General features: G+C 39.5%; 1 protein-coding gene across 12 annotated transcripts in view; it reads left to right on the forward strand.

Moving 5' to 3' along the window:
- Positions 1–993: 993 nt before the first annotated feature.
- The window catches only part of Macrod2 (mono-ADP ribosylhydrolase 2), a 1,997,664-nt gene continuing 1,984,080 nt past the window's right edge, over positions 994–14,577 (forward strand). For 10 of the 12 annotated variants that reach the window (XM_006500246.3, XM_006500249.3, XM_017319283.2 and 7 more), the window contains exons 1-2: positions 994–1,412; positions 6,553–6,669. In XM_006500246.3, coding sequence (XP_006500309.1) covers positions 1,367–1,412; positions 6,553–6,669 — 163 coding nt within the window. In that variant the 5' untranslated portion in view covers positions 994–1,366. The remainder of the gene's footprint in view (positions 1,413–6,552; positions 6,670–14,577) is intronic. The other 2 variants (NM_001013802.3, NM_028387.1) reach the window with 2 other exon arrangements.

Consider the following 14,577-nt stretch of genomic DNA (forward strand, 5'->3'; position numbering starts at 1 on the left):
TTTAAGTCTCATTACTCAAACATTCTTCCATTCTTTACAATTCTCAGCTTGGTCTCTCTTTTCCCTTTTCTTTGTCATTGTCATTGTCATTATTATTATTATTATTATTATTATTTTAATGCGTTTTACTTCTCTTTGGTGGAAGGCAGTTTAAGGTTGAGGCACGAGAATCCCTAAATTGTGGCAAGCCTGAGCTACAAAAGACCCACTCTAAAAAACAAACAAACGAACAAACCGTGTTCCCTAAAGTTATTTGCCAATGCATATAACTATATTGATCCTAAATTGATGAATAGATGTGAGTTTCCCAAATCCACTAAGCCAGCTTCGTGGAGAGATAAGTTTGGGGTGCAAAGAAGAGGGTGCAAAAGTTCTATGTTCTAGGTCACTGCTCTTGAGGTAGATTCTCTGGCAATTGGATTTCCTGAATCATGAGAGAACTACCTAGGATGGAGCTAGATCTTTGGATGAGAAGTTGTTTTGAAGTCAATCAGGAATAAAAGACAACCAGGCACTAGTTGGATTTACTTTGATGTGGGACTTGGTTCTCATACATTTTGGTCACCAGATCTTAAAACTCTCGAGTTGGCCCTGTGTACTGTGAAGCTTTTGAAACTTCACAGAATTCTAACTAAATCTCTAACCCACGATTGAGCAGCGGGTTGCACACGGTCTGGATCTTTTCTTTTGGTTCTATTTGTCCACCGAGAGGAAAGCGTCAGGTAAAACCTGTTCAGACGAGGCGGTTACAACTTCTAGGACGGGTGACCTCTTCTTCATTCTACAGTCCCCTAGACTCTCATCATTGTCAGCGGGGTCTGGGTCATCAGGCACACCTGCTGGCAGGCCACGCCCTCAGGCCCTGCTCCTCCCGCTCCCCGCAGGCGGTGGCTGCACGCCCCGCCTCCGTCGTGAAGCAGCCTCCCCGCTCCTCGAGCTCTGGCCCCGCCCCTTCCAGCTCCCCAACGTCCTCGGCGTCGAGCCCAAGCCTGCGCCTGCGCCTGCGCCCTGAGGCTGAAGTAGGGGCGCGCCTTGGCTAGAGCCGGGAGAGCGGCGGGCGGAGCAGCCAATGGGCGGCGGCGCTGCCTGGCTGCCGGGAGGCGGGGCCTGCGCGGGTGTTAGGTTAGCGCGAGGCGTGACCTAGTTGACAGGCTCTGAGGTGCTGCTGTGGCGGCGGCCGCCTGGCAGAGCGGGCGGGTCGAGGGAGGAGGGCGGCGACGGGCCAGCGGCTAGCGGCGCGGGACGCAGAGCCTTTGCACTTTTCCCTCCCGAGTGTCCCCTCCATCCACCCCCCACACTCCACACACCCTGTTTGCCCGTGAGCCTGGGGAACTTGCAGCTTAAAGCCAGCCACCCCCACGGCAGCATGTACCCCAGCAACAAGAAGAAAAAGGTGTGGAGAGAGGAGAAAGGTAACCGGCCCCGCGACCCCGGGGACGGGCGGCGGGTGGGTGGGGGCGGGGGCCCGGCGGGGCGGCGCGACGCCCTCCGCCCGCAGCCTCCTCGCGCCCTCTCTCTCTCGGCCGGTGCCGCTCCTGCCCGCGGCCGCGTCCACGCGCGCGCACGCCACCGGCCACGCGCCGCCCGGGCACCTGCGGCTCGCGCACTTGTGGGCGCACACCCCTCCGGGCGCCGGGTCACCTCCTACCCCGCGTGCTCGCCTCCCGGCAGGCGCGCGCCCCCGGGCTAGGGTACAAGTTGGTCAGGACCCCAGCTGGCACTTTGTACCTCCCGCCGGGTGTCCCGCGGACCGGTGCCGGCCGGCCGGTGTCGCTCTGGCTGCAGTTGCTGAGCCTGGGGAGCATCTGCACCCGCACCTGCCTTCCTCCGGTCCCAGCCTCTGTCCTCCTGACATCCCAAAGTGGCTGGGGTCCCCGCTATGCTCAGCTGCAGTGTGACTTTTGAAATTTGGAACCCAAAAGGAGCATCTTGTCGGAGAGAATAAGTGCCCTCGGAGAAGTCTGAATGGGCTTTCCTCGGCAATGTGGTTCTCTGTTGCATCCTCATTCATAGTGTGAAGTCGCACGGAGTAAGACAGCGAGCACTCTGTGAATGAACCCTTCCATCCCTGAGTTTTGTGCACATCGAGGCTTATCCAAATCCGTTAGATTGACAGCGGCACGGATTCCTTTAAGAAATAGAACTGTGCGATAAGTTCTTTTTCTCCTCCTGTCTGTCTCATCTCAGTTTCATAGGTCATATTGTGATGTAATGCTTGATTCTCTGGCATATTTTTCTTCATCTTTTTCTTTCTTCTCTTTTAACCTGTTTTCTTACCTCAACCTCCGACCCCAATTTCAGAAAAACTATTTGCATTGCTACTACCAACTTGCACCAAATTTGCATATAAAAGATGGAGCAAGGGTGTACCATTTCCTCAGGACTGTCTTCTTACGGAACGGGGCTAAAGGGGGTAACTCAGTTGAAAGTTGATTTTCTTGCTGATAGCTTGTTAAACATTTTTGTTGCAAGTCTCTGTCCTTTGTGAACCTTTTGACCAAACAATGGACTTAAAAGTGAGAATTAGAAACAATTCTCTAAGTAGTGCCTGCTTTATGAAAAAAAAGTATCGAGGAGGGAGTATTCAAATCAACTGCAGGGAAGTATGAATATGGTCGAGTAGCGCAGTTAAAGTATCCTTTAAATATTGAAAGATTCGCTTTAGTGTCATTGTTTCAATGAGTGTGAGTGCTGAGAGAACTAAAAGTCAAAGTGTCACAGAACAAATACTCTTTAGCTTGAGAGCTTGACTGCAGGGCTGGGACATAGCTCACAGGTAGAGCACATGCTGACCTCAGTGAGCCCCTACACCTGGTGCTGGGGAAAACTAAACAAGCAAACAGATCAGGAAAGAGCCAGGTACGTGAACTAGTGAGACGTTTTATTAGTGCTTAGCTTTTGTAGTAGCAATTTAAATTGAACACACTAATGTGAGCATCGGAAAAGTTATTTATTTATTTATTTGTTTATTTAATCCGTGTTCTATCTGCATGCACACCTGTTTGCTAGAAGAGGGCATCAGATCCCATTATAGATGGGCTTCCATGTGGTTGCTGGGAATTGAACTCAGGACCTCTGGAAGTGTTCTTAACTAGTTAAGCTAGTGTTTGTAACTGCTGAGCCATCTCTCCAGCTTTGCATCATTGATGGTAGTAAAATATAGTGTAAAATCAATTTACATTGTACTTGGTAACATGAACCATTGAAATTATAGTGACTACCTAAGAACTGTTTTTACTATATTAGACAAACTGCTCCTAAAGTAACATCTATACACATAGATTGTGATAAGCAGACATTTAAGAATTTTCAGTATCTTACTGTTTTTGCCTTTTGTTTCTTTTATAGGAAAAATATAACCAAGTCTTTTCAATTAATTAATTAATTAAGGTACTAACCAAAGTTTCTCCTACATTCTCTCCCCACAGTCCTTTTCCCCTTTCTTTCCACTCATGACTCCTACTTTTCAGAAAAGGGGAGACCTCCCATTAATATTAACCAGTCTTGACATATGAAGATGCACTAAGGCTGGGTGCATCTTCTCCTACTGGGGCTAGACAAGGCAGCTCAGTAGGGGCAAAGAGTCTCAAAGGCAGGCAACAGAGTCAGAGACAGCCCCTGCTCCTACTGTTAGGAGTTCCACACGAAGACCAAGCTGTATAACTGTATGTATATGCAGAGGGCCTAGGTCAAACCATGCATGGCCCCTTGACCAAGTTCTTTTTTTTTTTTTTTCATTTTAATAAAGAAGCAAATGCATAAAAAAGGCTTTTAGTAAAGTTATTTTCTTTTATCCCAAACTAAGCTATTTTTGCATAAAGCTTAAAGTTAAAGGGAAATATATAAAGTGAATGCTTTGTATCTGTCTTCTAGGGATGTCTGTTTTTGGAACAGTCAGGTGTGAAATATCATCTGTTATTCCACCGAAAGGGAATTCAGGCTTTCTCGTACAATAAAGAAACCAATGGGATGCATGACCTTTTCCCTTTCATCCCACTGGAGAGTTGATGGCTGAGTACTTTTGCAGCTGTTATTGAAATCTAGATGAAGCCTTACCCAGTTCATTGAAATGTCAAGGCATTTTAGAAACATATTATAATTCAGTACACCATGTAGAACTGTGTATATACTTGGTTCACAGAGAAAGGGCTCATTGTAAAGATGAAACATTAATAGAAGTGAGTTTTTGGTAACACTCAAGAAACTGTGTGTATGTCTTTTGCCTTTTGTGTGTTTCATTGCTTAAACAACTAACTCAAGTGTTCCTAAAAAGCACATACGTTAAATAAATATTGTTCTACTATTTTGTGGCCTGATTTAGAATCATTTAATGTGTATTTTCACTTCAAGTGTTGCTGTTTATCTCTTTGTTTTTATTGGATTATATTTGGTGTTGTTTGTTCTAAGTATGTAGTTACTTCTAAATAAATAGAATGACAGTTTTTTTTCTGTCTATAACTTCTGACATTTACATAAACAGTTGCTTCATAATGTTTCTCAGCCTGATGTATAGCTGTAATAATTCTGCACTGTGATCTGAGCTTTTACAGCAGTGCTTTAGCCACTGAGGGTCAGCCCCTTTTTCTGCTTTGTGAGCTGATATCCTATAATGGACAGGTGTCACTGCCTTTTATGTCATGGAGAAAGCTTGTTTCACAGCACAGTAGCAGCCCTAGCATGTGTGTCTCCATGGTGTCATTTTTTTAAAAATATATTTAATTTAGGATTTATTCCCATTGTAGAAGAAGCGCTTTTCTTGTTTGTTTATAAGATTAACGCTGTGCCTGTGCTCTTTATCCAGTCACTTACAGTCTTTGAGATCTTGTGCCATCATTTACTCATTCTTGAGTATGTTTACTTTCTCACCATCTTCATCTTCTCTCTGCCTAAAACAGTGTTCTTTGTCTTTCCTGCCCACTCCCTCCCTCCCTTCTTCTCCTCCTCCATCCTTTTTCAGACAGGCTCTAATCCTGTGAAGTTTAGGCTGGCCTAGAAATCATTGTCTAGCCCAGGTTACCCCTGAATGTGTGGAATTTCTCTTGCTTCAACTTCTAAGTACTAGGATTGCAGGTGATAGACTTACCAGGCCTCACTTTCTTTTTGTTTAGTGTCTCATAGTCTCCTGGAGTTCACTTACATTTTAATGAGACTAGTATTTCTAAAGTCATTCAGTAATGATGATGAACATACTAAGATAATAGTCACTAAAGTCCTATCTTGTGCTCTCTGCTGTTTTTAATCCCTTAGATGCATTATGCGACTAATGCTCACAACTCATGACGGTAGAAAGTTGTATGAAGTAACATAGGGTCAAGCTTTAAATCCAGTTGTCCCATTCCGAATGCTAGTTAGCACTGTTCTACAAGCTCCAGGATGTTTTGTGATGTTTTGTGTTGATAAGGCCTTTCCTGTAGAACTAGATAGTATTTTTCTCTTTGTATTTATTAAAGCTATTCCTTATATCACTTGGACTTTATAACCTTGTTGACAACTACATTTTATTTCATTATTCTTTCTAACTTGTCAAATTTGACAAATTTTCTTTTTTTCTTTTCTGTTTTCTGTCCTCTCTTCTTCTAGGACCAAAGTTTTATATCTTATATTAAAAAAATAGAATTACATTATTTTTTGCTTTCTAGTGTATCTTCTTGTGCACATACTAGGATATTCATAATCAACTTTAAATGAGTGGTTTTCTTAATTGAAGGGAGAGTAACAGCTCAGCATCCCACACAAGACCCTGTACAGCTTTGTTTTCCTTTATTTTTGGCTGTTTTTCACTTCTGTGGTCCTTCCCTGCCAGATAGCATCTTAAAGTTTCAATAAGCTATTTATATCTGCATGTTTTTATTATTGTTATATTTGTTGAAACATCCTTACATTTTACCTTTTCATGGGAAGACTCTTAACTATGCTCATTAGTAATGAGTTGTTATGAAAATTATTCTAGTGATTGGAAATACTTAGCACCACCTGAGCTCTTTATAAATGGTATCTGCTACTCTAAGATGCTGTTAGTTTTATATTTTAATCTTAAAACCAAGGTACGTATATAAAATATGTATATTCTAATATCACATTGCCATTACCAGATTTAGAGTACACTTTTCACTGTCACTGCTGATGGCTTTGTAGCTATGTTTCTTATGTTCTCACTGCTTGTTTCAGTAGTCGGTATTTTATTTAATTGATGCTACTTTATACCTTACTTATTTGCTCTTTGCCCCGTGAACTGAAAGATCATTGTTCCTGAGCTCCGTGAATGTATACTTTGCATGTACTCTGCGTTAGCAGATAATGATGGGAAGAGTAAATTTCTTATTTCCTGAGCTACCTTAGGAGCTTTGTCTTGACCAACTTTGATTTTATGTTTCTTGCTACTGTGGAATTAACTTGAACTCCCTTAACCCTTAAAAATGAAATCATTGGATTACATTTTGGTGTTCCTTAAGTCTTTGGCTAGTGTAGCATGATTAATATTTTTAAATGTATTCAGTAATTCCAAAGATTAAAATTTAAATACAAATGGAGATTCTGCTTTTATTTTGCAAGAACGTTTGCTGAAGATGACCTTAGAGGAGAGACGCAAAGAATACATAAGGGACTATGTTTCTCTGAGCACCATTCTATCATGGAAGGAAGAGATGAAGAGCAAAGGCCAAAATGATGGTAAGTTTCTCAGAGCAATGTTTCAGGAAGCTGCTGCTCCCTTATAGTGATGGTTCTTATAAGATAGTGGTTGACAGAAATGAATAAATTCATGAATGAGGTATTTTTGAAATTATTGCTTTGCTTTCGAAATTATTGTTTGCTTGTTTTTAGTTGCCTATCACATAGTTCTTAAGCTTGGGAATGTGTAGTAACATAAGTCGTGCTATGAAATATAACACACTTATAGTATATACTTTTTTTTTACAGGTACTTTTTTATTCTTTAAAAACTATTCAGTAGCAGATCTTAAGAGAAAATGCTATAGACATTTACTCAATGGTGGTGTGGCATTCTGAGCTTGTATTAATTTAATTTCTATTGGATTCTCTTTAGGTTATTTTAAGGATTGCATATAGCTAAGAGAGTATATTGCAGTACAGAAAACCAATAACATTTCAGATAATTTAGACAATTATGTTTTTATGGTATTGTATTTTGCCTATATGTAAAAACATTTGACAAAATTTACTTAGTGTTTTTGATTTGATGAAAGTCTGGATTGTATTAGAGTATAAATGGATTTTTAAGCATTGAAAGGGTACATGAAAATTGCTTATTCCATATCAAGTGGTCAGCCCAAAATCAATCGCGTGCGCGCAAACACACACACACACACACACACACACACACACACACACACTGTCTTCAAAGAAATAGAGGCCATTAATTTGGCAGGGAGATGGAAGGGGTTGGAGGAGGGGAAGGAAAGAAAGGAAATATTAACATTAAAATTATATTTTAATAAAAATTTTAAAAAGTTTCTAAACAGAAAATCATATATTTTACAGATGTTTGATATATTTATCTCAAAATTAATAGGCATTGGTTTTAATCTTGATGCAAAGTTTAGACAAACAGCACACTTCAGAGCAGACTTGAGAGCAAGGGAATTAAGGAAGTGGATTTGAACAATTCACTTTACAGATTGTGCCCTTAGACTGGTGGCAGCATGCAGGATACAGATCAGAAAATGAAAACTAAGTGTGGAGCAAATCTGTGGAGAAAAACAGCTGACTTAAGCTTTGGTGTTTGTAAAAAGAATGTAGTTAGGGTTGTGTTTCAGACACTCTCTTGAAAGGTAGAACAGACATGGTGACGTGTGCAGCTGAGGCAGGAGCATTACTACCATTTCGACAGCTTGGGTGCCTAGTGACTGCAAGGCCAGCCTAGGCTGGATAGCCTCACTCTACTTAAAATAACTGCAGCAACAGCAAAGGCAAAGCTTGTTAGGCTGAAAGTGGAAAGATCTTTTTAGTGGGTAGGTAGGGGGGTGACTTCACCTCAAGGGTTAGTGGACTCCTAGAGCCAGATGCTTAGCATGTTCACAGCTGACTTTCTGTTTATTGTTTTCAATAAAGGCAAGGTGTTTTAGCAGTTGTCTCATTGAATTGAAGACAGTGAAAGAGGAGCTAGTGCTATCTAATGCAAGAGTACAGGGCAGAAATCAGGAAAAGAGCATTTCTGCTTCTTGTTTGGGGCTCAGTTATTTCTTTCTTATTATTATCAGCAACTGGAAGTGAATACTTAGCTCCATGCCTAGCAAACCTCCCTTTGGTCTTTCTCTTTTCCTTCATCCAATTACCTTCTTGGTCACTGTTATAGATGGTCAGTTATCTAAAGATATGGTACATGATGTTCCTTTTAGCAAATTGGTTCTCTTGGAATGCAGTTACAGTCTTGGTGTTGCTGGAATATTTCAAAGATCAGTAGTTGATACTCATGCTGCTGTGCATGTTGGAACCACTTTCTTCTATTTAGGAACTTTGTTTTGTTGTTGGCTACTTCTGTTCTTTATTTCATTTAATATTTATTTATTTATTTATGTAGTTGTGCACGTGTGTGCACTTATCTATTTATCTATTGTATATGTATAGGCATATGGGTGTGTGTGGGGGTGAGATACATTAGTATATTAGTATCATAGCCCACATATACAGGTCAAAGAACATCTTACAGGAGTCAGCTCCTCACTTCCACTATGTGTGTTTTGGGAATATAGTTGAGCATCTTTATCTGCTGAGCCATTCCACTGGCCCTGGCTACTTCTGTTTAAAGATTCAGTCAACAAGTAACTGGGTGTGGTAGAATTTTGTCAGAACTAAGTAGTTTGGTGTATTCAGGAATATAAAATTCTAAAATATGTCTGCTTAGTTAGAAAATACACACTGAACAACTCCTGATGTCTTTCCTTTACATGACACTGTATATTTAATTCTGTGTGCCAAATATGAACTTATAATTTATAAGTGATTCAGTTATTTTATGCATTATTTTTTCTGTTAAGCTATTTTGAACCTGAAGGCATTCCGTGGGGAGTTGGGTGATGTGACCTGAATTGTATTTTTATTAAGCAGTGCTTTATCATTTACATGTGACATCTGAAATGTTATTTGCCGTTGTCTTTTTGTGACCTGAAAACTGGTAGCTGACCTCATCTTTGCAATGTAATAGCTTTATTATATAAGTGATGTTTGATAATTTTTTACATTGTACATATTTTACACATTCTTCATACATACTTTGTTCTTTTCATCTCTTTAGTACTAAGTCATAGTAGAATATTAGTCAGATTTACTATTTTACTGCTTTAAAAGATATTTAGTTAACTGGTGAATATGATCATTATGTACATGCATGAAATGTCATAGTAAAATTTATTGTGTGTAATTAGACACAGTGGGCAGCTGCACATATGAACTTCTAGTGATTGTGTCAGCATGCATAAGAACTGAGCAAGCTCAAGCTAGATACAATTCCAGCATGGAAGTGTGTGTGACTTCCTGTCCCTAGCTGAGGAATTACTGGCTTTTGATAGCTGCTGAGAAAGATAGTTTTCTTTAATGGTGTCACTCCTGGGTATTGACCACACTCCAAGGAAGGCCCCACACCTACTAATAATTGGCTAGTACAAACTGGATTGGATGGATTTGAAAGAGAGAAGGAAACCAGAATTGGGTAAGCAGGGGTGTGAATCAGGGAGAAGCTGGGGAACCAACCTGATTAAAGTGCATTGTAAAAAAGTCTCAGAGATTTAATAAAAACATTATTTAAAAATAAAAATCTTTATAATTTATATATACTAATAAAATACTTTAGAAAAGTCTTTATTGCTAAGAAGTATGGATGGTTTAATGGGACAATAAAGTGAACCTCTCTTTAAATGTGTATGAATATATATGCAAACTTCTCAGGCTATTTTGAGACAATTTATGTATATTATATAGTTTTATCCATAGTGTATATAAATATGCTTGTATACACATGTTTAAAAGATACCATCATAGAAAATTAGCAATTCATTAATATAAATATCCAATTAGTGTGTTCATTTTCCCGTCATCTTAGTTACTTTTCTGTTGCTGTGACAAAGCATCTTAGCAAGATTTAGAGTCCATGATCATCATGGTGGGGAGCATGACAGCAGGCAGGCATGCATACATGCATGCATGCAGGCAGGCATGGTGCTGGAGCAGTGGTCGAGAGCCTTTATCTGATCCATAAGCACGAAGCAGAGCAAGATAGGAGGGGAGAGGTGTGTGTGTATGCATGCATAGGTACCTGTGGAGGCCAAAAGGAGGGGGAGGGAGGGAGAAAATAAAAAAAGAGGGAGAGGGGGGAGAAAGGGAAAGAGAGAGCATGCATTCAAAAGTGCTAACTCAGTGTAATCTCAAAGCCCATCCCTAGTAATGCACCTTTTCCAACAAGGCCACACCTTCTAATTCTTGCTAAATATTCCACCATCAGGAGCTCAAGTCTTTAAGCATATGATCCAATTGGGGGTCCATTCCCATTTTACTACCATAACCATTGTTTTATAAAGGGCTTGGATTTTTGTATTGCTGGTTTACCTGAATAAATATCCAAACAAAAGGTGCTGAAGACATGGTTCAGCAATTTAAGAGTGCTTGTTCTTTCAGAGAACTAGAGATCCTCAAACCTCTTGCAATTTTAGCTCCAGGGGACATGGTGGCCTCTTCTGGCCTGTGAAGGAACCTGCACATGCCAAAACATACTCAGACCTCTCTCTCTATCACACTGGCTCATAAATAAAATTCAATAAAATTAAAAATGTTAAAAAGACCTTAACAAGGTCAATACACTCTATTTAATCTTAGTTAATTTTAATCTTTCTTTAGTTCCTTTTCTTCCTGATTATAATATATATTTTGGATACACTGGAGCTTTTTTTTGTATTGTGTGAGTTTTCCTCTTTACCCCATGCAGCTGAATCACTGTAATTTCCTGCACTTGTTCTTCTCTTGTTCTTCAACTGCTTGTTGTAGTTAAACTCTAGAGCAGTGCTTCGCAACCTTCCGAATGCTGCAGTCCTTCAATACACTTCATGGTGTGGTGACTCCAAGCATAAAATTACTTTTGTTGTTACTTCGTTACTATAATTTTGCTACTGTTATGAATCATAATGTAAATATCTTACATGCAGATTCTCTTAGACAATTCCTGTGAAAAGGTCATTTGACACCTAAAACAGTGGTGACCTACAGGTTGAGAACTGCTGTCCTAAAGGACAATTCAAATGTAGGTTAATGCTTTTTTGAAAAAATAATTTTATATCATTGTGCCTTTTCATGCATCAGATCACAGAGTTGATGGTATGTGACCCCCTTCCCTTGGTGACAGTATTGGTCACTGGGCTCACATCTGGTGTAAAGTCCCCTGTAAGCTGCTGATAGCAGCCGTTGATGATTGCTGCTTACTTAGGTCATTTATTTCGTTAGTGGTTGAAAAATAGTGTTAACTAGATTTTATTCTTCTGTGCGTTATCATTATGTGTCCTAGGAGGACCTTGAATTTACTCTATAGCCAATGGTGACCTTGAATTTCTGATTCCCTTGCCTTCACCAACTAAGTGCTGTAACTGTAGGTCTGTACCACCACACCTACTATATGTGGTGCTGGAGATGAGAGAGGGCTTCTATAATGCCAGAAAACTCTACCAACTGAGCTACACCTCTAGTCTATGAGTCATTATTTTAGATGTTTGAAGAGCAATTGAAAAAAAGAATAACAAATCTTTATAATTATTTTATTCAAATATCATAAAATATTCTTTAAAAATGGTTTGGTTAGAAGAAAACTTTACATTTTTTATCTTATATATGCTTACATTCAAATCTGATATATAGGCCATTTAGAAGACACCTTACTCTAAAATTCTAAGGTGTGCAGTTTGTAAGTCTGAATTACTGAGCCATTTTTTTGAGGTAAATGAAAATGTTTTGGCATGTATAGTTTGATTATAGAGTTGAAGCACATTTATAATCTTTAGTTTCTTCCATATTAAAATTAGTATGGTTGCAAAAGTTCAGTATTATTGATTCTCCTTTCATTTGAACTAATTTCTACTCTTAAAAGTTATTTCTGTGGGAAGTGATGACATATCAGATATGGTATGCTTGTCCCACCTACTTGGGAGGCTGAAACGGGGGTTTTAAGTTAGAGGTGTATCTAGACAATGGTGTGAGAGCTTTTCTCCCATTTTTTTCTTTTAAAGAGACAGACAGAGAGAGAGAGAGAGAGAGAGAGAGAGAGAGAGAGAGAGAGAGGGAGGAAAAATTAAGCCCTAGCTGCTGAGTTTTTCCTCTTTTTACTTTGAGTGGGATTTAAAATCCTGGTCAGTGAATGACTTGTGTACCAAGCTGAAAAGTCATGTTTAGAAATCATCAAAACCATATCTTTTTCATTTGTATATGAGATTTTATTTTATTTTTAAATATATATTTTTGGTAATTTTATATATGAATGTGTATGTATTTAAGTTTATATCCTCATGCCACTAACCCATTTCAGTTACTGCAAAGATCCCATCTCCAGGATTTATATTTTCTTTAAGTGTATTTTAATCATCTTTCAATAGTAGTATATAATACAATACTTTTATTTTAGTAGGCTTATAATAACTACTTTTGGGTGTCACTATGTTTATTAATTATAAAGACTGAGGAAATTAGAATGTAAATACTGTTCTACAGAACAGTACATGGAGAAGGATGAGGGTATGTATGTATGACGTGCAATAATTTGTTTTTGTTTTTATTTTCCCCTTTTTATTGAAAATAGATTTTTCCCTCACATAGTGTGTCCTGATTACAATCTCCCTTCCCTCTACTTTTCCCAGTTCCTTCCCACCTCCCTTCTTATCTGGATTCAGTCTCTCTCTGTCTCTCATTAGAAAACAGACAGGCTTCAAAGGGATGGTAGTAAAATAAGATATAATAAACTAAAACAAAAACTAACAGATTGGAGTCAGGCAAAACAAATAAAGAGAAGGAAAGGACCCCAAGAGAAGTACAAGAATCAGGGATCCACTGCTTTGCACATCCAGAAGCCCCTTCAAACACTAAACTGGAAGCCATAATATGTATACAAAGGACCTGCTACTAACCCTGTGCATGCTGCCTTAGTCTCTGAGTTCATAATGTGCTTAGATCATATTTAGAGGGCTTTTCTTGGTGTCCTCCATCCCTCTGGCTCTTACACTCTTTCTGTTCTACAAAACAAACAAAAACCAAAACCAATTCCTAATTGATTTCTAATGATTCCTAACGGCATTCTCTTATACTCCGGATCAGTGCCTTGCTCAGCTGTCAACAGAGAAACTTCTGCCTGCAGCAGATGGGAACAAATACAGAGACTCACAGCCAGATATTATGCAGAGAGTGAGAGACCTTGAAAACCCATCCACAAAACAATGAGATGTGTCCATCAACTCCCTCTCCCAAGGGCTCAAGGAACCCGGAAGAAGAGGAAGAATGACTTTCGTTTTTAACTAAATAACTATAAAGATAGAAGCTGGGGCTGGAGTGGTGGTGGAGATGGCGGATGGAGATGGTGGATAAAGTTCTTGCTATAGCATGTGTGAGGACCCAGAATTCGGATCTCCAGAAGCCACCCAAAAGTTATGGTGGCTGGCTGCAATTCCAGTGTTTGGGAGGGAGGTGCAGGGGATTCCTAGGGCAAACTGACTAGGTTAGCTAATCAGCAAGTTCTGGATTTAATTGAGAGTCCTTGTTTCAGTAAATAAAGTGGAGAGGAATAGAGGAAGGCTCCCAATGTCAATGTTGAGCCTCTACTTGCATATGTGTATGTGCATCTCCAAACACATGCACCTGCATGCAAGCAAACATGCATGAACGCCACACATGCATGTGTACCCACCCATACACAAAAAGTTTTAAAAAATGAAATAATGTTTCAGACTTTAATAGTATCAACTATATTATGTTATCAAATGTTGGATATAGCTGAAGATGACCAAGTAGTTGGAAAAATGGTGTTAAAACAGGTTGATTTAACCCAGGCTATTAGGAGGGAGAGGCAGAGGCAAGTGGTACCTGTGAATTCAAGGCCAGCCTGATTGGCAAAATGAGTTGTAGGCCAACCAGCACTACACAGTGAAATGTCTCAAAAACAAACAAACAAAAATAATATTATATATATAATATATATATATATATATATTTAAAATAAAGCAAAACCAGTTCTGAGTGCTAACAAGCTTTGTTCTTCCAGCCTTTGCTTTCGGTGTTCTCTAGATGGTTACAGCTGGCCTTCTTCCTTTGTGTTTCTTGAGTCTACTGTGCTTTAGTACTGGGGTCCAGTAGTGGGATGAAGCACTGATCATCTTACTTGCATAATTATTGTCACCTTTAAAGTCTTGGAGTTGAACTACTCCTCCCCCAACAAAGTATTTCTGTGCTCACTTTTGGAAAGTTTCACATCCCCCTTCCTATTCCTATGTCTTTTCTTCTTTCTTTCATCCTTGGCCCCTCATCTGTTTCTTTTTAAATTATAATCTTTCATAGATTTAACAAGCTCTAAAACCTGTTGGACCCTAGCAGTTTTTCA

This window comes from Mus musculus, chromosome 2 (genome assembly GCF_000001635.26).
Source record: "Mus musculus strain C57BL/6J chromosome 2, GRCm38.p6 C57BL/6J".
In the NCBI taxonomy this organism is placed as follows: Eukaryota; Metazoa; Chordata; class Mammalia; order Rodentia; family Muridae; genus Mus; species Mus musculus.